The sequence below is a fragment of the Sesamum indicum genome, linkage group LG9 (assembly GCF_026168435.1).
Source record: "Sesamum indicum cultivar Baizhima isolate 11 linkage group LG9, ASM2616843v1, whole genome shotgun sequence".
NCBI classification, from domain to species: Eukaryota; Viridiplantae; Streptophyta; class Magnoliopsida; order Lamiales; family Pedaliaceae; genus Sesamum; species Sesamum indicum.
In genome coordinates this window covers 24,691,873-24,710,939 of record NC_142665.1, presented here as the reverse complement: position 1 = coordinate 24,710,939, position 19,067 = coordinate 24,691,873, and the positions used below count along the sequence as shown (strand labels likewise).

The window sequence follows — 19,067 nt, the reverse complement described above, 5'->3', positions numbered from 1 at the left end:
TTTTTTAAATAATGAAAAGATAATGTAATTATGAAAAATATTATGAATGCTCGTTGAAATTTACCCAAATAATAATGACATATATTGTAACAAAAAATAAAACTAAGTAAGGATATGATACTAATTACTTGCACAATCAATTTTAAAAATAGTTCAGGTAAATGGCAATTCAGATGAGCAAATTATGTCAATGAAACCAATAACTATAAGATTATTAATTTAGATCCTATCAGTTTTGGTGCGTTTTTTATCGTAAAATCATATAAGTTGGCTTTATCGAACAAAAATAAATAAATTAAAATTCTGTACAAACAAAAGAAGTGTCGGGCATGTCCTCAACGTAAACACTTCAATGACCAAGTTGCACATTAACTAGCTTGTAAAACCTCTAAAATTAGAATGTTTTCATCGTGTTTGATATGGGTATTATGTCAGCTGGGTATGAGTCAAAATACCCAGCTGACATAATACCCATATCAAACACGATGAAAACATTCTAAGTCTTGAATAAGATAATATGATGTCAATGTTTGGAGCCTCGAGATAAAAGGGGCACGGGCCCCGAATAGCATTTGAAAACTCGAAGTATTTGAGAAGAGAATATGAGGTCAATAATAATATTATGTTCGAAGCCTCAAGAGAAAAAGACACAAGATATAGATAACCTTTTGAATTTGAAGTTTAAGGAAAAAAATACAAGACAATTTAAACCTTGAAAGAATACGATGCCAAAATAAAATGCAGGCACAAAGTCCTAAAAAAAGAAGGATACGAGACATTCATAACCTCATGTTTGGATTCCCAAAATAAAACATACGACAATAATATAGTAGTCATATACAAAGTTAAAGAGGAACCAATCTCTATGATAATGCTTCCTAACTATAAAATCTACAACCAAATCCCTATTAAATCCATCTTCAACAATGATGCTCCAAGGAGATGCATTTGGGAGGATGATTGAAGCCCTCAAGGCCACTCCTATTGTCATCTATTAAAGACTTTCATCAGAGATCAGAATGACATATTGCTTTAAGTATAAATAATGCGTACGATATCAGTGTTAAGTATTTTTTTTCCAATAAATAAATCAATCTATTAATCAAAATTGAAAAGCAAAAAACTTGAATGTTTGTTTATATTATCCTCAATTGATTTACTGTAGGTCAAATAATTTTTTTAATGTTTAAATTATCTTTATATATATTCACGCGTTAATTAATGTGAAGAGGGTAGTTTGGTTTAAAAATATTTGTTTGATATGCAATAAATCAGGTAAAAATTTTAATTTCAATTTTTATAAATTTGATGAATTTTGAATAAAAAACCTATTTATTAATAAAATAAAAATTAGGAGTATTATCATTTTTGAAAAATCACAGTGTCTTTTGTGCGATAAAAATAAAAGGAAAAGTGTGGAATTAGGGAAAGAAATTGTGAGGTAAAATATTATGACATAATAATAGTTAGAAAACAGTATTCTGTTTTTTTGGAATTACAATATTTGCAATATAAACTGCAGAAGAAAGTAAATACTATTATTGGTAGGTATAGTCGGGTCAAAACCCTAGATATTATATTAGCGTCATCGCTCGCCCTTATAGAACCTGCTGTCGCTTATCTGCAAATCTTTAAGATTCAACCCTCAAGAATTTCGTCTGTGAGGTAAAATTTTCACCCGCTCTGCCTGCTGCTATCCATCGATTATTTTTGTTGATTCTGTGATATTTTCTGGCATGAAATATGACGCCCTGTTTTGATTTCCAGATCCAATCTTTTCACCTGAGAATTTGCGTACCATAACATTTTTCGGTGATATAATTTGTGGTTCTAACATATATGGTGTGTTGAAATTGGAATCTTGCATGTTGTTGCCTTCCCTTTTCTTTTTGATTCACATGTAATTTTATGCTACAGCGAAGATATGAGAGTACGGAATTGAATTTGGAATTTCATAAACTGTGAGATTCGTGGTATGCTCATTATTTCTAACTCTAGGGAAAAAGAGTGTTGGTTTTCAATTCAAGGTATTTACTACTGGGTGTTCATTTGTGTATATGTGTGTGTTTTAATTGGGTGAAAATAATCGATGTTGAAGTTATTATGATCTTGTTGATGTTTTTTTTTTTGATCTTCTTTTCTTTTCTGAAACTTAGATTTATTTATTTATTTCGTTTTTTTTTTCGTGATTATATGTACCATCAGTTGATGAGACTTTTCTTGAGCCACCATTTGTTCACAGTTCTTGTTACTCATGGTTTGATGCTTGTTGGTGGTATCGTATATTCTTTATATTCCTATCTTGCAGTTGGACTTATTTGCATGTATTGGTTACTTATTTACAATTTGATTGCCATGTGTAAGTTCTAAAGTTGATCAAGAGTGCAATTGCCATGTTTAACATTTAAGTGCGTGTGTTAATTTTGGAACACTTCCATACTTGAAAGCACTCGAAAGTGAATTTAAATGGTACTAAAAAAATAAACTTCCTGTATTTCACGATGTGACTGCCTTATTGAACAGGGAAAGAGGGTTGGAAACTTTCATGTGTGTTAATATAATCTTTTTGCTTTCGCGCTGATGGTAAATGCTTTAAATGCACTAGTGATGAGCTCATTGAATAACTCATGTAGTATTATGTTTCTTTAGCTTCTTCCTTTTCTTTAAAGCCTATCATCAAATTCAGAATGGCTGGTCAGCGAAGCAACTATGGCAAGCGATCTCATTCTCAGTCTGACTACTCCGAAAGTGGGGGAAACAAAAGAAGAAATTCCGGAAATGATAAAGACCCATTCTCTATTGGGCCCGATGATACTGCGTACCGTTACCTGTGCCCAGGAAAGAAGATTGGAAGTATTATTGGAAGAGGAGGGGAGATTGTCAAGCAACTACGAGTAGAAACAAAAGCAAAGATCAGAATTGGTGAGTCTGTGCCAGGATGTGAAGAAAGAGTTGTCACTATATACAGTTCTAGCGAGGAAACAAATGATTTTGAAGGAGCGGATGGCCGTGTATGTCCTGCTCAAGATGCCCTTTTTAAGGTGCATGAGAGAATTGTTGCTGATGATGCTGCAGTAGAGGAGGACTCAGAAGACGTCCCACAAGTCACTGTTCGACTTCTAGTACCATCTGATCAGATTGGGTGTATCATTGGAAAGGGTGGACAGATAGTTCAAAACATTCGCAGTGATACTGGGGCACAGATTCGCATTGTAAAGGATGATCATTTGCCAACGTGTGCGTTGAGTTCAGATGAACTCGTACAGGTATTTTTTAATGCCATTTTCTGCTGTATCTGGTGTCTTTGTGCTTGTAATCCATCTGTAAAGCATTTTATTTGAAGATGTTTTTGGTGGTATTCTTATCTTATGCCTTTTTTGTTTGTCTGTTCCATGTACCTTCTCTTTCGTTGTTACAACTGTGACCATACTTCACATTATGGTCATCAATATTTGATGACATTTTATTCTTAAACTGGAAATTCTGTGCCATTTCTTTCAGTTGATGAGCTCTCTCAAGCTTATATTCTATATTTTCATTTTGGATACATTATGTGTTCGGTTGACTATTTCCTGAGCTTGATTATATATTTCTGGTTGGCTTGTTGAATCAGATATCTGGTGATGCTTCTGTGGTGAAGAAAGCTCTTTATCAGATTGCATCCCGACTTCATGACAATCCATCTCGATCTCAGCACCTGCTTTCTTCTTCTGTTCCTACTGTCTTCAGTTCTGGTAGTTCGGTTTTAGGGGCGGCTGCTGGTGCTCCTATAATGGGATTAACTCCACTGATAGGGCCCTATGGAGGGTACAAGGGTGAGAGTGCGGACTGGCCTCGGTCTCTGTACTCAGCTCCAAGGGGTGACACATCTTCAAAAGATTTTTCACTTCGTTTGGTTTGCCCGACCGCTAATATTGGAGGTGTCATCGGCAAGGGTGGCATGATAATTAATCAAATACGACAAGATTCTGGGGCAGTTATTAAAGTTGATAGTTCAGCTGCTGAGGGAGATGATTGTGTGATATCTATCTCTGCAAAAGAGGTAATTTAATTATGTAAAGTAATAGTTGATATTTTGTGGATAATAGTAAATTGACATTTATAAAGGGAAATTCCACTGTATATCAGGTTTTTGAAGATTCATTTTCTCCAGCAATAGACGCTGCTCTGCGCTTGCAGCCCAGGTGCAGCGAGAAAGTTGAAAGAGACTCTGGTCTTGTTTCATTCACCACACGACTACTTGTTCCTACTTCTCGAATTGGCTGTCTTATTGGGAAAGGAGGGTCCATAATTTCAGAGATGAGGAAAGTCACAAAGGCCAATATCCGCATACTCTCCAAAGAAAATCTGCCTAAAGTTGCCTCTGAAGATGATGAGATGGTGCAGGTAAAGGATAGACATAAGTGTTATTGTCTAATCATCTGATATTGTTTGAATGTTTGAGTGTTGAGTCATAACTAGCGGTTGCGTGAGTCTCCTTCCTTTAGTACGTGGCTTCATTGTTTTCCTTGGAAAGTAGAACCATTTTGTTTCTGTTAAGAGCTTCTCATGGAATTTAACAGGTGCTTCTTAAGTTTCAATCATCATCATTTTGTAGATCTGAAGAGTTACAACATAGAGGGACTTCTAAGGTTGATGTATTTATATTTCAATGTGTATGGTCTGTCCTGCCTCTCCTGCAAGAAATGGAAAATAGAGTCATACCTCTCCAGCAAGAGATGGAGAGGCCATTTAAATGAATACAAAGGGAAAATGTTGAAGTTAGGATCTTACAAATTGATTTTATGTTTTTACTTCCATCAGATTTCTGGAGACCTTGATGTTGCTAAAGACGCTCTTATACAAGTAACTTCACGCTTGAGGGCCAATCTCTTTGAAAAGGAAGGTGCTGTTTCTACTTTTCTGCCTGTTCTCCCATATCTTCCTATGTCAACAGATGGTGGAGAAAACTTGAAGTATGAAAGTAGAGATACTAAGAGCCGTGGACGTGGGTATTCTTACTCTGGTGGATATGGTGGTTCTACTGATTTGCCTCCTGTGGATCCCTATGGTAGCTATGGTGGTGTTCAGGTAATATTTTTTTGGTAATAAAAAATGGAAAGACTATAATGCAATTTGACCTATATATTTTGCCTCTTTGCTGGTGCGATCATACTTCTGTGCTATTTGCAGAGTGGTAGTGGCAGCTCTGCTTATGGTGCTTATGGGAGTTATTCATCTAGTCGTTCTGTTGGTTCTGGGTGAGATCTCTTGTAACTTGATTAGTTTCTGTATTTCATTGTGGAATTCTATCAGGTATACCGAGAAAAGCTTCTGAGTGTTGTCTCTCTGCAATCAAGACAATGAACAGAATTCTTTTCCCAGTGAGTGTAATGGTCCTTCTCAGACGTCTAAATCGTAGAGTGTAGTGCTAGATTGACCTCCAGACCTGTGCTTGACATGAACAATTTGTCCTGATCACAGATACAATAGAATGGACTCACCTGGCCATGCTTCCTTTTTCCTCTATTAGTGTGCCCAATAGGGTTTTCCTTCTGTAGGGAGTTGGTTTACCCAATTTCAAGTTATACTGTACTAGCACCATATGTAAGGTATAATACATTCTCATAGTCCCTGATAGTCAGCTTCCTTTACCAGGTTATCTGGGCGAAACCCTGTTTCACGTGGGAGAACCTATGACTACTAAAGGAGGTTATTAAAATTGCAGGTAGAGAATGATATCACTTTGTACATCATATTCTTCATTTCGGTCCATATTTTCCTACAAGTTCATTGCTACTTATTTCTACTTGCAAGTGTGGGCTGTTGCTAAGTTTAGACAATATGCTGTGATTGCCGCTACCTGTGTCCCAATATGACTGATGCTATTCTTTTACCTCTGTTTCCTTTCCCATCCCAACATAACAGCTGAGATATCTGAAGCCTGACGTCAGCCTCGCCTAATTTGATGAAGCCACCTGCCTAAACCAGAAGACCAGATGATACAGGGTTTGGAAAAACTGATGGCCCACCTTGATGCTTTTCTTTAGGAGGACCAATATCTGAAGATCTTACCTATTCAAAATGCCATGTCCTGATACCATATATCACCAAGCTTAATATGTAGTGCTCCCAAGAACCTGCTGCCTTTTTATCCATTTTACGCCAACAGATGTATCAGATTGACTTTGCTATTTAGTTTCTCAGCTGTATACTTCAGTGATTATGCGTTTTCTGTTGTATGGTGTCAATATTTGCTTAACTATGGACCTTCATGTCTCATTTTGTTGCACATTTATCTTAAAATTCTTGCAATTTCTTCTAACATTGCATTTTTCTTATTAGCCTGTGAGTAGTTATTTAGTCGCTACCGCTTCCATAAATTTTGGATCTTAAGGTTGAAAATACTAGATTATGTCACTTCTATGTTTGAAAGATTTAGCATCTTAATTTTTTTTTTGTGATCGCACATCTACAGTGAATCTTTATGGTAATGCTTGTTTTGATCAATATTATTCTCAAGATGTAAATGCCAGAAGAGGTAAAATATGCTGTGGGTGAAGGATCTCAGTGATAGTGACCAAAGCAGAAGGGAACCAGGTTGGGTCACACTTGCCAGCATTAATTCAATTTTCTGGGTATCTCTTACAGTTTTAAGAGTCAAATTAAGCACAGTCTTATTTGAATCCGGGCTGTTTGAAGCAGTAATTATCAATGGTGTGCTTGATTGGAAGAACAGTATGGATGTCGCTCGGTCTGGTGGTATGTTCATATCATGCTAGTCATGTATCGGTATGTGTTTGTGGCAAATCATGGCTTCAGTTTGATTGCATCTGATTCTTTAACATATATCTACGTATAGGTTTAATGGATTATGGCTGGCTGTGCAGGAACCAGGTAATTTCACCTTAAATTTTAGTATCAATTTTTTGTGTGCTTTTCGCAGGTGTCCTTGCGGAATACAGTTTTCTAGGTATGATGTGTGCTATAACAACGGTGCAAATCCATAATATTCGCAGCACTCTCATAGGTCTGCTATCCTCATGTCTAAAAGCCATGTCTCTAGTATTTTTATGCTTTTGGTTTCTTATTATATTTTATGCATCCAGGTGCTTTTTTCTATGTGAGTGTGCCTGTTAGTTGGGATGCTTTGCAAGTTTGCATGCACACACCTCCACTTTTTAGAAATATAATTGTTCAATCTTTAAGGCGGTGCCTTCTTGTATCCTCTAGCTAGATTGTTATTGGGGTTGGGGAGTCATCATCTGGATGATGGAAATTGTGTTTTCCATTTGATTTAGCATGCTATGTTAATGCCCATATGTTCGTCTTGGACTCCATACTCCATATGGATTCATATCTTTGAGGAAAGAAGTTGCCAACGAAGTTGGAGCATGGAAACAGTTCAGAACCTCTTAAGTTCAAATAGGGTTTTACTAGCACAGGGCAGTTTCAGGTGGGATTTGATAGGAAATTTTAAGAACAAAAAGGCCACATGAATATTGGAATAAGCATTTGGTAATATTATTTTGCCCCTGGTTTTCCGTGGCTCTGGGTACAACATCTGTGAATGTTTGTCTGCATTTTTCCTGATGTCTTCGGCCTTGGATTTGAGTGGCTACAACTATATTTCTGCTGCTTTTGATTCTAATAAGGGATGTAAATCAAAATTCTAAAGATGTATATGTATATGTAGGTAGGTGTTATCTGTTTTTCGTTTTGCATGATGTTTAATTATATTGAAAAACATGTTTGAAAGGACTTACTTTTGGTTCGGCCGAAAGATGTTTGTTTGGAGAAAAAACGTGCGGAAAATTGTTCTTGCAAACCTTGTTATCAACCACTTTCGTAGTTGAAATTTGTAAAATCTACTGGAGGTTGTGATTTGCTAACAATTATTCTATTCATATGCGATATTATAGTCCGTTAACAGTTGTTGAAGTTATCTAAATATATGCGAATGCAAGGGCAAATTGCAGCATATGGTGGTAGTATCAGGGGGAGGCAAGTCCCACGTGTTTGGCTGAACTTATAAGTTCCTCAAAATCTAACAATACTATTTATTAAAGTTGGGATCCTTGGTAGGCAAAATATTTATTGATAAAACGACCTTTAAACATATGTTTTTAATCACAAGATATTCTTTCTTTTTAATCAGTTTGTATTCATGCATATTTGATTGTTTTTCTTATCACATTCATGTATATTTGATATAAATTTATTTTGCAAATTTTGATCAATTTATCTTCGGCATATTAATTTGACCAAAAAAATATAATAACATTTTTAATTATACATATATCTGAGTGTCCATATTATTATAATAAAAAAGTATTGTGCTTAATAATTCTTTCTCCCGGCAAATGCACAGATATTATTGTTCTTTAATTTTTCAAACTCATCAAGTGTGTTCTACTGTTAGTGTTTTATAAGACGTTCAAAACCTTATAAAATTTATAAAAAATTTTCTTCAAAAGAGCTGATAACATTACAAAATAAGATGTTTAAAGTTTTATAAACTCTTTTAACACATAACTTTTGGTAAGGTTTTTAAGTTATTTAATCGCGAATTACTAACAGACCAAACACCATTGTTATCTTGTTAGTATTTATCTTTATACTTTATGAAGTAAATAGTTCTTTGCAGAAATATTTGGTATGTAAATATAAATTCTAGTAGCTTAGCGGGTTTTTTTGGGTCATCATTGCAGTATAAGGGGTTTATTACCCCACATACTTGACAGCTTTTTATAAGTTTTGATATTATTTTTATTCAAATATTTTAGAATCTTATTAACATATTAAGATTTAGGGTAAATTACAATGATTTTTTCTGAGATTTGACATAATTATGAATATTTTCTTATTGTTTGAAGAATTACCAATACTCTTTGATTTTAGCAGTTGTTTAATAATTAGCACATTATGTTAGCCTTTGTTAGGCTTTCATTTACTTCTTGTGGTAACCTAATCAAAATGTATTTGTGGATTAAAAATTATAATTTTATTTGTATCTTAAAATTTTTATTATTTTTTATTTACTAAGTATAATTTTTTATCTTTTTTCTTAAATATTTTCATCAATTCTTTTCAATTTTTTTACAAATTTTATTTTTATTGAAAAAGAAGTTAAAAACACAATAAGGCTATAATTGACAATTCCATACCTCTATCCAAGGATTACATAATTTCATCAAATATCAGGGGTATTTGTAATTTTTCAAACAACGAGGGGTATTCATAATTATATTAAATGTCATGGAAAGAAGTTGTAATTTATGATAAGATTTAATATTTTTAAATTATAAAATATGTGATTAAGCTTGTTAAACAGCCATCTAAGCGAGACATTATATCCAAAAAGTAGGCGTCCTTTTGATAGAATCTGGTTGAAAGCTAAAATAATGGTAAAAATCTAGCAGTGTGGAATTGATGGACGAAAATGAGCTCAAAGCCCCACTTGTTGTGCCTGCTGCACATACATACATTGTTGTTGATAATGGTAACTGATAAGCATTGTTGAGGTAGGACGATTTTAAAAGTCAAATGGCAAAAAGCAGAAGAAAGTGAAAATCCGAGTGGAAACAGAAGATAGAGTTGTTGAGGAAGGAGATGGGTTGTTGGATGGCGATGCCAAGTTTAAAGTTAGTGGGATTTGGGTGGCGATACAGTTTGTTCCTCTGATCAAATTATATCAGTATAGATGGCACTCAGACTTTGACGACAATGAGCCAACCTAGATAGATATACTGGGCTTGGATCTACATTCTCCCCCACCTAACTCCCCGTCTGTCTCCTACACCTCAGATATCTATGAAGATTGATCAATCTTTTCTTCTTTTCTCTGATCCTGAATATATTTACGTGGAATTATGTTTTGCTTCCCAGTTAGCGGTGAGGATTTTCAGTTCCATGTTTGTCAACTTAAGCAAATTATCCAAATCTACTGCATTGTTGGTCTATGCAGGCAAGAATGGTTGCCTTGCCTGAAGATCCTCAACCTCCACATTTAACACTGAGTTCAAAGATGAAACTCCTAAATGAAGTCGCAGTGATGTTTTCAGTCTGCCCCAACCCCACAAATCAGAAATGCTGCAAGTCCAAGTGAAATCAAATTGGACCAAAACAAGGACTTCAATTCAACATGATATTATACCACCCACTATTATAGACATGTTAGAATTAGAGAAACTCCAAATATATATATGACAAAAAACAAAACATCCCAGATTGCAAAAACGCAATGTAAATGAAAGCAACAAATGGGAGAGGAGAAAAACAAAAAATAGGATGTAATTACTGAAGGGTTTCATATGGGCTTACATCATTCTTCAGGGGGATACATATATATATATATATAGAGAGAGAGAGAGAGATAAAGTAATATTGAGAGAACAACAAGAAAGAAAGCACATAGCATGGGAAAACAAAAAAATCAGATAGAGATAAGACCCTCCCTGACAAGAAGGCCGAAGATCAGAACGAACAATCCAACTGTGATGCACTGTGTCGGAGACATGAGAGTCTGGGAATAAGCAGAAAGGGTGATCACCGCACCCGCAATCCCGATCAGAAAAGCGCTTTTGTTCTGGTCCATTGTTTCCCCCAAGTTGTTGAATCTTTTTTCCTAGTACTGGAGACGAAGTTGAAACGGAGTGCTTCTGCTCTGTGTCAAGTTTTTGTGGGATATGGGAGAACAACAATTGGAAAGAACAGCAGAATATGGTAGTCAACGCTTCCAGAGCATGAATCTGGTTCGTTTGGTCGCTACTCGCTGAAAATACTGTTTTGCCCCCGTTAGTTGACTTCCTTGATTTTTGAGGATTTAACTTTGGTTCGAATTTTAAAGATTAAATCTGGTTTCAATGATTACCTATCAAATAGAAACTGGGCTTCCAGAAAGTTAGATAACGAGGGGTGTGTGTGTGTGTATATATAACTGGGCCTTTAGCTCACAAAACACAACACAGTAGCCCAAATGTCTTGGAGTTGTATACAAGCTTGCCCAAAAAAGGAGGTGTCGTTGCATACTTTTGTTGAGTCGAATAAATATTGTTGAATGGGTTAGTTTGTTGCAATAATTAGATTATGATGTAGAGCTGCTGTAGTTGTGCGGGCAATCATGTGATGATCACAAGGTTTGACAAATTGTGCAGTGCATTATGTATGCGTGAGTAGTCAAGTGGATCAAAATTAGAGCAAGAAACGGCTGCCCACATCGTGGATTCAGTACGGACACCTCCCTAACTGAGTAAGTATGTAATAAGAGAGGGAATGAATATATAGTTGTGACACCTCACTCCCTCCCTCCCTCCCTCCCTCCAATCATAGATAAGATAACATAAAAAGTGGATTAGGTTATCAATTCATTGTCCAACAACAAAGGACCTCACCTATTTGGCTCCACACTTGAGGTTGTCTCTCCTTTTCCGTTTATGGAACTTCAGACTATATAGGTAAATTACAACAAATTGGCGTAATTATGAATATTTTCTCGTTGTTTGAAAAATTATTAATACTCCCTTGATTTTAACGGTAATATAACAATTAGCTTAATTCATTATATTTTCATCGATTTTTATAGTGAATCGATCAAAATGCCATTGTGGATTAAAAATTAAAATTTTATTTATTTTTTAAAAAAATTATTTTTTTTATGGGCTAATTGGATATTTTTTATAATTTTTAAAACTTTTTCATTCATCCCGTTTGATTTTTTTAAAAGTTTTTAATTTTTTAAAAAAAACTAAAAAAATATTGCAAGGGCAAAATTGACAATTTCATACTTCTATCCAAGGATTATATAATTTCATCAAATATTGGGGGTATTTGTAATTTTTCAAATAATGAGAAAATATTCATAACTATGTTAAATATCAGGAAATGTCATTGTAATTTATCCAAATATATATTACATTCCACTTACACACACGCGTCATTAACACATAATAATATATATATGAGCAAGTACGGTAGGTAGTAGAGTTCATTAATAACTAGCTAGGTCGACCCCTTTTCCCACTTTAGCTACTCAATAATATTGTACTGACTACGTGAGATTCCGAATATTCTACACCTATTGTCCATTCATATTCCTCCCTCTTACCAATATAAATCCCCCCATCTCACCCCACGTATTCATCATTACGACTAATTAGTTACATATATATTCTGGATCTTAACCCCATTTCTTGACAATCTTCAATCTTACCATTTCTGTGGCTGTTCTTGTCAAGTAAAAGTAGAGATAATGGCTGCAGCGGGGTCTGAGCTTGGTGCCAAGGAGGTGGGTTCAGTCCTGAGAAGTCATAAGGGTGCGGGCCGTGGAGTCGCCATTCTGGATTTCATCCTCAGACTTGTTGGAATTGTTGCCACCTTGGCAAGTGCTATTGCTATGGCAACAACCAACGAGTCACTCCCCTTTTTCACTCAGTTCATCAGGTTCAGGGCCAAGTACAATGATCTCCCCACCTTCACGTAAGTGCATGCATGCTCTTCTCACTCACTACTGTTTGCACAGCTACATATTCATAGATGATGATGAGAAAATTAATGTCCAACGTTTTGATCCCTGCAGGTTCTTCGTAGCCGCGAACTCTGTCGTGTGCGCTTACTTAGTTCTTTCTCTAGCGCTATCCATCTTCCACATCGTAAGGAGCAGCGCACAGAACAGCAGGGTGGTCTTGATTTTCTTCGACACGGTACGTACCCAGCATAAATTTGTATATATGTGTTTGTGTGTGTGTGTGTGTTGTCGACGAAGCAATTATAATTTGAAATGAAATAATAAAGGGAATGCTGGGGCTGTTGAGTGCTGGAGCATCAGCATCAGCAGCAATAGTATACTTGGCGCACAAGGGGAACACTCGAGCCAACTGGTTTGCCATTTGCCAGCAGTTCAATTCTTTCTGTCAGCGAACTTCGGGTTCTCTGATTGGATCCTTTGGAGGGATGATTGTTCTGGTACTCTTGATTTTGATGTCGGCTGCAAATCTCTCGCGCAGCCGTTGATTCTGGGCATGGTTGTGATTAATGTATATATCTGATTTCTGTTGGTTTATGTTTCGTCGGAAAATTGTCTGCTGTTGGTTTATTACCAATTAAAGGCAGTGTTGTGTTATTGTCATTGTTGTTTTCATGTCTAATGAAATTTCTATTCTGTTTTGACATCCTTTTGTCGCACTATTTTATTTTATATATATATGTTTTCTGAAACTGAATTTTTATTTTAAATCATATTATTTTCTGCTTTGTTTGATATATACATGTTATTAAAATTAATTTATTTAATTTTTTTTGTATAGATGTAACATATGTTAAATGGAACATAAAAGATAATAGGATTTGAAATATAAAATCCAATTCTTATTCATTTTCAAGTAATTTAATTATTGAGGGAGGTTGAGTAGGTTCATATTGGACTAAATACAAACAAGACATACATATTCAGGTTTACTTAAGTCCAATTCATATGGCCCAAATTCAAGCTATTGCTTGGGCTAAAATTAAGCTAAAAACAGTGAGTTGATTTACAATATAAAACACAATTCATCTATGGTCAAATTAATAAAAATAACTGTTGATGAGATTGAGATAGGGATGGAGTTGAAAGTTAGGGGTGGAGGCACTTCATTCGGTACAATCTCACTGTTTAATACATAAATTTTCAGATGGCGAACCCAAACCGGCCTAATCTCCATCCACTACACAAGATGGTCTTTCAACAAACCTAACACACCCGGGGATTCTGGTTACATTCGACTTCGCAATCCTCAGTTTCCACAAAATTGGACAAATTCACGAAAAAGACTTTAATTCACTGGATCCTAAATCAACAACTTTGTCCGAGTTCTGTTCATTCATATCCCCAACATCATGCACTGATCAAACTTTAATTTCCACCACATATACTGACACACATTAATGCAACCAACATCAACTACTCCATTTCATATTACGCCTCATCTCCCAATAGGTTCCAAAATATCTCCTTCTCTTTTCTGTATTTGTGCCAAACTTTATATTTCATCAGCGTACCCATGATTAGTTAAGGTTTTGACCAGACAATGTTCAAAACCTTCCATCCCACGTATAATTTGACTCTTTTGCTTTTAGTGGAAACTTGCACAAACTATCTTTGTCCTAAGAACATGTATAAATTCACATGCAACCCAATCTCTCCTGCACCAAACACATTCTACTCAGGAACATATTCATTTGGAAGAATATTAGTAAAACCGAAATGCCTAAGAAAGTGAGGGACAGTGAACAAGAAGAAAATGAGCAAGAAGGAGGTGATGAGGTCTCTGAGGAAGCCGCTCCCAAGACTCCTCCTAATAGAGGGATATCAAAGCTCGACTTCGTCATGAGAATCGTTGCTGCTATCAGTATTATGGGAAGTGCCATTGCGGTAGGAACGGCTAATCATACACTTTCTTTCTTCAACCAATTCATTCGTTTCAAGACTCAGTACCAGGATCTTCCCACTTTCACGTAATTATGATAAACTCAAACGACATTTTTGCTTAACTTTTGCAGTGCTGTCTGTTATATGGATGATTTATGATGATTGAAACTGTATAATGTGCTCCAACAGGTTCTTTGTGGTTTCAAATGTTATAGCAACTGCGTACCTCATTCTTTCTCTCGCACTATCAGTATTTCACATGTTGAAGAGTGGAGCAAAAGTGACGAGGACTGTGTTAATCATACTTGACATGGTAATCCTTATTTTCATCAGACTGCGAAATAGGTGTTTTTTGTTTGTTAAACTAATTAATTAAATGCGTTTGTTGTGAAGATAATTCTGTCTCTTTTGACGGCTGGGGCTTCTGCTGCGGCTGCCATCACTCACTTAGCCCACAAGGGCAATGTTCAGGCCAACTGGTCCGCTATCTGTCAGCAGTATAACTCCTTCTGCGAGCGAGTCTCTGGCTCTTTAGTTGGATCCTTCATAGGAATTCTTGTGCTTATGCTGCTGATAGTGTTGTCTGCTGTGGCCCTCTCCCGATAGTAATGTTGCAACAAGAGTTTTGTTTTCTCAAGTTTGCACCGCTGCAAGTACTCACCCTTTGTTTCTCTCGTCACGAAAGCACGTGATTTAGTTCATGGCAAATTCAAGTTCTTTCTTTTAATTACACATTGTATTAGTTTAGAGAACAATTTAAAGTTGTTTAATTATAGCTATGGATTTCACATTGTAATAATCTAATGAACGATATCTTTGTTATTGCCATTATGTTTTCTTTCTGTAGTCAGAAATTCTAAAATACATATTGCAATTCATCAAATAGTAACCACTTCACATATTGAACATACATTGATCTCAGAGAGTCCAAAGGATGGAATTCAGCACCTGCAACTAGTTCCTTCTGACAACACAAAGAGAAAGCCAGAGAAAATAAGAAAAACACAAAAGAAAAGAAATGAAAAGATAAACTGGTTTTACATATTGGACGGTTCGCTGTATCCGTAATTTATGAAGGGTAAGGAGAGCAAATCTCAGTTTTCAAAATCAAAGTATACATTCTGTTGCTTTTGTTTGAGGTTTTGAACTAAGCAAAAAGCGGACGAGTTCATCATTTTCTTCATCAACCAAGCTGAACCCCTGTGCTTTCTTCACCCCTCTTTCTTCCATCAATTTCCTTACATCTTCAACTCCACACCACTCACCACTTGAAGCATATATGTTCGACAGTAGCACATAGTCACCACTTTCATCCCGTCTCAATTTGAGCAGCTGTTCATTAGCACGTCTCCCCAGCTCAACATTACAATGGATTCGACAGGCTCCAAGGATTGTTCTCCAAATAATGGCATTGGGTTCAAACTCCATTGTGTCAATGAACTCAAATGCTTCATTCAGAAGCCCAGCCCGCCCAAACAAATCTACCATGCATCCATAATGCTTTAGATTTGGCTGAATGTTATATACATCTTTCATCAAGTTGAAGTAAGCACGGCCCTCATCGACTTTCCCAGCATGACTACAAGCAATCAATACCCCAACAAAAGTTATCTCGTCAGGCCTCAACTTCCTTTTCCTCATATCTTCAAAAAGAGAAATGGCCTTTTCCATGTAACCACTAAAAGCCAATCCCACAATTATAGAGTTCCATGATGTAGCGTCCTTCTCTATCATGCAATGAAATACAGCGAGTGCCTTCTTTATGTTGCCGCATTTCGCATACATGTCAATAAGTGCATTCCCAAGAAAAATGCTCAACACTCCCTCGCCCATCTCCGAGATGGAGCAATGAATCTTCTCTCCAGTATCTAAAGCTCCTAAGTTTGCACACGCTGACAAAAGGCTCAACATTGTTACTTCATCAGGACATTCCCCTGCATTTCTCATCTCCTCGTACATCTCCAGCGCCTTTCGATGCTCTCCCTTGAGCACATAACCGGAAATCATTGCATTCCAAGTCACAACATCTCTTTTAGGAACCAAATTAAACAACTCCATTGCACACTCCATCTCGCCTTGCTTTATGTACACCGTGATCATAACATTCCAAGAAACCAAATCCTTCACCGGCATTGCATCAAACAACCACCTCGCCATGTGCAATTCCCCCCTCCTTGCATATCCCGCCGTCAAAGCAGACCAAGCGACAACATCTTTCCTCGCGGAGCCATCAAACAACAAGCTCGCAATCTTTATTTCGCCACAATTCGCGTGAAAGTAGATCAGGGCATTCCTCGCAAACTTATTCCACTCAAACCCATGTTTCGCTAGCTTCCCATGTATCACGCAGCCCATGTTAACCCAGGAAAGCCTCGCACACGCCTTGAGTACGAAAGGAAAAGTGTAGTGATCAGGTTGAATGAAGAGTTTTTCCATCCGGGCATAGAGCGAAACGGCCAACTGAGGTCTGGAGCTCTGAGCTGAGCCTCTAAGCATGGTGTTCCACATAAACAGGTCCGGTTCGATAATTCTGACAAACATTTGGTGGGCATAGTCAATGGTGGTCTGGAAAGCAATCGCCGCCGCGTAGACGAGTTCTCTAAGAGCAGAGCGATCGGAATTGAAGCCATTGACGATCAAGCAAGCATGGATTTGCTTCAGGGCTCTGTGATTCGTACAGTTGCGCCACAGGGACGAGCGCTGATGGAAGACGGAGCTCTTTGATGTGGTAGTTTTCCTGATCATCTAGGACATGACATCAATCTGGGCTATTCCCTTTTGCCCCCCTGTTTTAGTTCTGGGCCTGGACTCGGTGAAACTTGAATCTTGCACCAACCTTTTTAGGACAGCAATTCCAAAGGAGGGAACATCTTTGTCAATGATTAGTGTTCTTGTTTAATTTAAACTCTTTGGATAAAGGGCTTTCAACTGGAGGCCCAAGTTTCACTTTATCAATCAAATCAAGAATCAGGATTCTTTCCATTTTTGTTTGAAAATTTTCGTTCTTATCCTTCATTTGCTTTGTTTGCAGCAAAGATTTAGACAGCCTAATCAACGCTCGTCTTTCTCCAAATTCTGTCCGCTTCTGCTCAATCTTGAAATATCTTTTTTAATCATTTGATTTAGTTCACTGAATCTCAGCAACAAATCAGTAACCATTACCGAAGTGCTTACTCTGTTCAGATCTTAGTCATACAAATTAAAGTATACCTAATTTTTCAAAATATCAATCAAATAATTCAATAATTGTAAGATTATGTATGATAATAGAATTAATATTCATACATTGAGGTCCCGTTTACTTTGTGTTACAAAATACACGGATAATAGGATAAATTAAAATCAAATATATGATAAAAAAAATTCTAAATGAATAGTTTGTATAATAAAAAGTAACCAAGTGTTTATTCTAACCATAGTGTAAATGTGAAATTGATCTTAATACCCTAGTGTTACTAAACAAATAGAAGAAAAAATGCAACTCTGTGTCTCCTTCTTGGAAACTCTTGTCGGAGGATGAAGATTTGTAGCCGTTGGAGGTGAGTTAAGGTTGAATGTTGTCGTACCCAGTATGTAGTTTTGAATTCTTGTCAAATGTTTAGTGGGGTTAAACTGCTTACTTATGTTAATTCCCACGTGGTCAAATTTTGATTTTTCACGATAATAAATCATCTATAAGGTCAGTCGACATTCATAAATGTGAAGTGTCAGCCCTACTTTTCTATTTTTGTAAAAAAAAAAAAAAAAGACTACTTTTTTTAATTATTCATTTTCAATAAAAATACAATTATTGAACAAAACGTCATTAGTACAGACGTTGAACTCTTCTAAACCGCATGAATTAATTTACTTGTGAATAGTCTTTTAATTTCGTCCAAATATTATTTATATAGTTTACACTTTCCATTCTAGTTTTATAATTGCATTTCGGCTGTTCACACGACTTCCGCTGTTGCTATTTCCATTCAAACTTCAAAAAATTCAACAAAATCTTTCTCTATTGATGAAAAAATTTCAACAAAGTCGACCCAACGAAGATGATTGTGCATCTCCTTTGGTAGCCTAACATTTCTTCTAGTTTTTAGTATCAAGCATGCACGCATGGACAACCGACTTCTGACCAGTCAAATAATGCCACGGGCATGTTCCCTGTCGTGACATCCTGTCCGAATCCATGGAAACATGGCCTAGCCCAACACATCGATCAATAAGGTGGAAGGCGTGGCTCATAATTCTATCTCAATAGTAAGATTGATGTTCTAAAACATTTTATTTAACTAAAAATCAGAATAATATTTTAATATATTTGTGTGATATAATTGATCGTTTCAACGAAATAAATAGGCTAGTTGGAGCTCGATTGTGTTTGATCAGCATTTTTGCTAGGCCGGTTTTACCTTTATCCCATTATCAATCAACCAATCAAAGATTATATAGTGTTGATAATCTAATTAATGTTGCTTTCTTTCTCCGGCGGAGCGATTAATTTCTTGGGGCCTCCCTCAATTCCACGCGTCTAATACGATAATGAAACTTTTGAGTTATGGATAGCTTTCCCTTCCATTTTTTTACAAGATTCCTTTTCGTTGTTATATTATTCAATACATTTAAATTTAAATATTAATTTCATATATTTATATTGCTAAATTTATTAAAAGTAAATTAAAATTCATATTTGTGG

General features: G+C 36.1%; 5 protein-coding genes across 11 annotated transcripts; 3 read left to right on the top strand and 2 right to left on the bottom strand.

Annotated features, from left to right (window-relative positions):
- Positions 1-1,506: 1,506 nt before the first annotated feature.
- LOC105177266 (RNA-binding KH domain-containing protein) lies at positions 1,507-7,744 on the top strand. Of its 6 annotated transcripts, XM_088884798.1 has the most exons (11): positions 1,525-1,665; positions 2,650-3,266; positions 3,614-4,042; positions 4,129-4,386; positions 4,804-5,070; positions 5,173-5,240; positions 5,638-5,707; positions 6,503-6,579; positions 6,685-6,741; positions 6,842-7,009; positions 7,089-7,744. In XM_088884798.1, the coding sequence occupies exons 2-7, from the start codon at positions 2,688-2,690 to the stop codon at positions 5,684-5,686; spliced, it is 1,650 nt and encodes a 549-aa protein (XP_088740924.1). In that variant the 5' UTR covers positions 1,525-1,665; positions 2,650-2,687; the 3' UTR covers positions 5,687-5,707; positions 6,503-6,579; positions 6,685-6,741; positions 6,842-7,009; positions 7,089-7,744. The 6 variants fall into 6 exon arrangements, with proteins under 6 accessions (XP_088740922.1, XP_088740924.1, XP_088740921.1 ...); XM_088884796.1 differs by having other exon boundaries at positions 1,507-1,665; positions 2,687-3,266; positions 6,842-7,744; XM_088884795.1 differs by having other exon boundaries at positions 6,842-7,744.
- LOC105177353 (casparian strip membrane protein 1) lies at positions 6,876-13,148 on the top strand. 2 transcript variants are annotated; one of them, XM_088884800.1, is made up of 5 exons: positions 6,881-7,009; positions 11,136-11,230; positions 12,216-12,456; positions 12,557-12,680; positions 12,772-13,148. In XM_088884800.1, the coding sequence occupies exons 3-5, from the start codon at positions 12,230-12,232 to the stop codon at positions 12,988-12,990; spliced, it is 570 nt and encodes a 189-aa protein (XP_088740926.1). In that variant the 5' UTR covers positions 6,881-7,009; positions 11,136-11,230; positions 12,216-12,229; the 3' UTR covers positions 12,991-13,148. The 2 variants fall into 2 exon arrangements, with proteins under 2 accessions (XP_011098775.2, XP_088740926.1); XM_011100473.3 differs by lacking the exon at positions 11,136-11,230 and having other exon boundaries at positions 6,876-7,009.
- LOC148787023 (uncharacterized) lies at positions 10,255-10,771 on the bottom strand. The gene has a single exon (XM_088884801.1). It carries the CDS (start codon positions 10,574-10,576, stop codon positions 10,415-10,417), a length of 162 nt encoding a protein of 53 aa, XP_088740927.1. The 5' UTR covers positions 10,577-10,771; the 3' UTR covers positions 10,255-10,414.
- Positions 13,149-14,152: 1,004 nt separating the features above from the next.
- LOC105177354 (casparian strip membrane protein 1) lies at positions 14,153-15,185 on the top strand. Its single transcript, XM_011100474.3, has 3 exons — positions 14,153-14,472; positions 14,576-14,699; positions 14,780-15,185. Exons 1-3 carry the CDS (start codon positions 14,222-14,224, stop codon positions 14,990-14,992), a joined length of 588 nt encoding a protein of 195 aa, XP_011098776.1. The 5' UTR covers positions 14,153-14,221; the 3' UTR covers positions 14,993-15,185.
- Positions 15,186-15,401: 216 nt separating this feature from the next.
- Positions 15,402-17,383, bottom strand: LOC105177268 (Pentatricopeptide repeat (PPR) superfamily protein). The gene has a single exon (XM_011100348.3). The coding sequence runs from the start codon at positions 17,129-17,131 to the stop codon at positions 15,494-15,496; it is 1,638 nt and encodes a 545-aa protein (XP_011098650.1). The 5' UTR covers positions 17,132-17,383; the 3' UTR covers positions 15,402-15,493.
- Positions 17,384-19,067: the final 1,684 nt, after the last annotated feature.

Bases quoted from the DNA above. Each gene is read 5' to 3' on its own strand.
- LOC105177354 (XM_011100474.3), top strand. From the start codon at position 14,222: ATGCCTAAGAAAGTGAGGGACAGTGAACAAGAAGAAAATGAGCAAGAA. The intron at 14,473-14,575 runs GTAATTATGATA...GTGCTCCAACAG, and splicing joins CAGGATCTTCCCACTTTCAC to GTTCTTTGTGGTTTCAAATG. The intron at 14,700-14,779 runs GTAATCCTTATT...TTTGTTGTGAAG, and splicing joins TGTTAATCATACTTGACATG to ATAATTCTGTCTCTTTTGAC.
- LOC105177353 (XM_011100473.3), top strand. From the start codon at position 6,955: ATGATGTGTGCTATAACAACGGTGCAAATCCATAATATTCGCAGCACT. The intron at 12,457-12,556 runs GTAAGTGCATGC...TGATCCCTGCAG, and splicing joins AATGATCTCCCCACCTTCAC to GTTCTTCGTAGCCGCGAACT. The intron at 12,681-12,771 runs GTACGTACCCAG...GAAATAATAAAG, and splicing joins TCTTGATTTTCTTCGACACG to GGAATGCTGGGGCTGTTGAG.
- LOC105177266 (XM_088884796.1), top strand. From the start codon at position 2,688: ATGGCTGGTCAGCGAAGCAACTATGGCAAGCGATCTCATTCTCAGTCT. The intron at 3,267-3,613 runs GTATTTTTTAAT...TTGTTGAATCAG, and splicing joins GTTCAGATGAACTCGTACAG to ATATCTGGTGATGCTTCTGT. The intron at 5,071-5,172 runs GTAATATTTTTT...TGCTATTTGCAG, and splicing joins GTAGCTATGGTGGTGTTCAG to AGTGGTAGTGGCAGCTCTGC.
- LOC148787023 (XM_088884801.1), bottom strand. From the start codon at position 10,576: ATGGACCAGAACAAAAGCGCTTTTCTGATCGGGATTGCGGGTGCGGTG.
- LOC105177268 (XM_011100348.3), bottom strand. From the start codon at position 17,131: ATGATCAGGAAAACTACCACATCAAAGAGCTCCGTCTTCCATCAGCGC.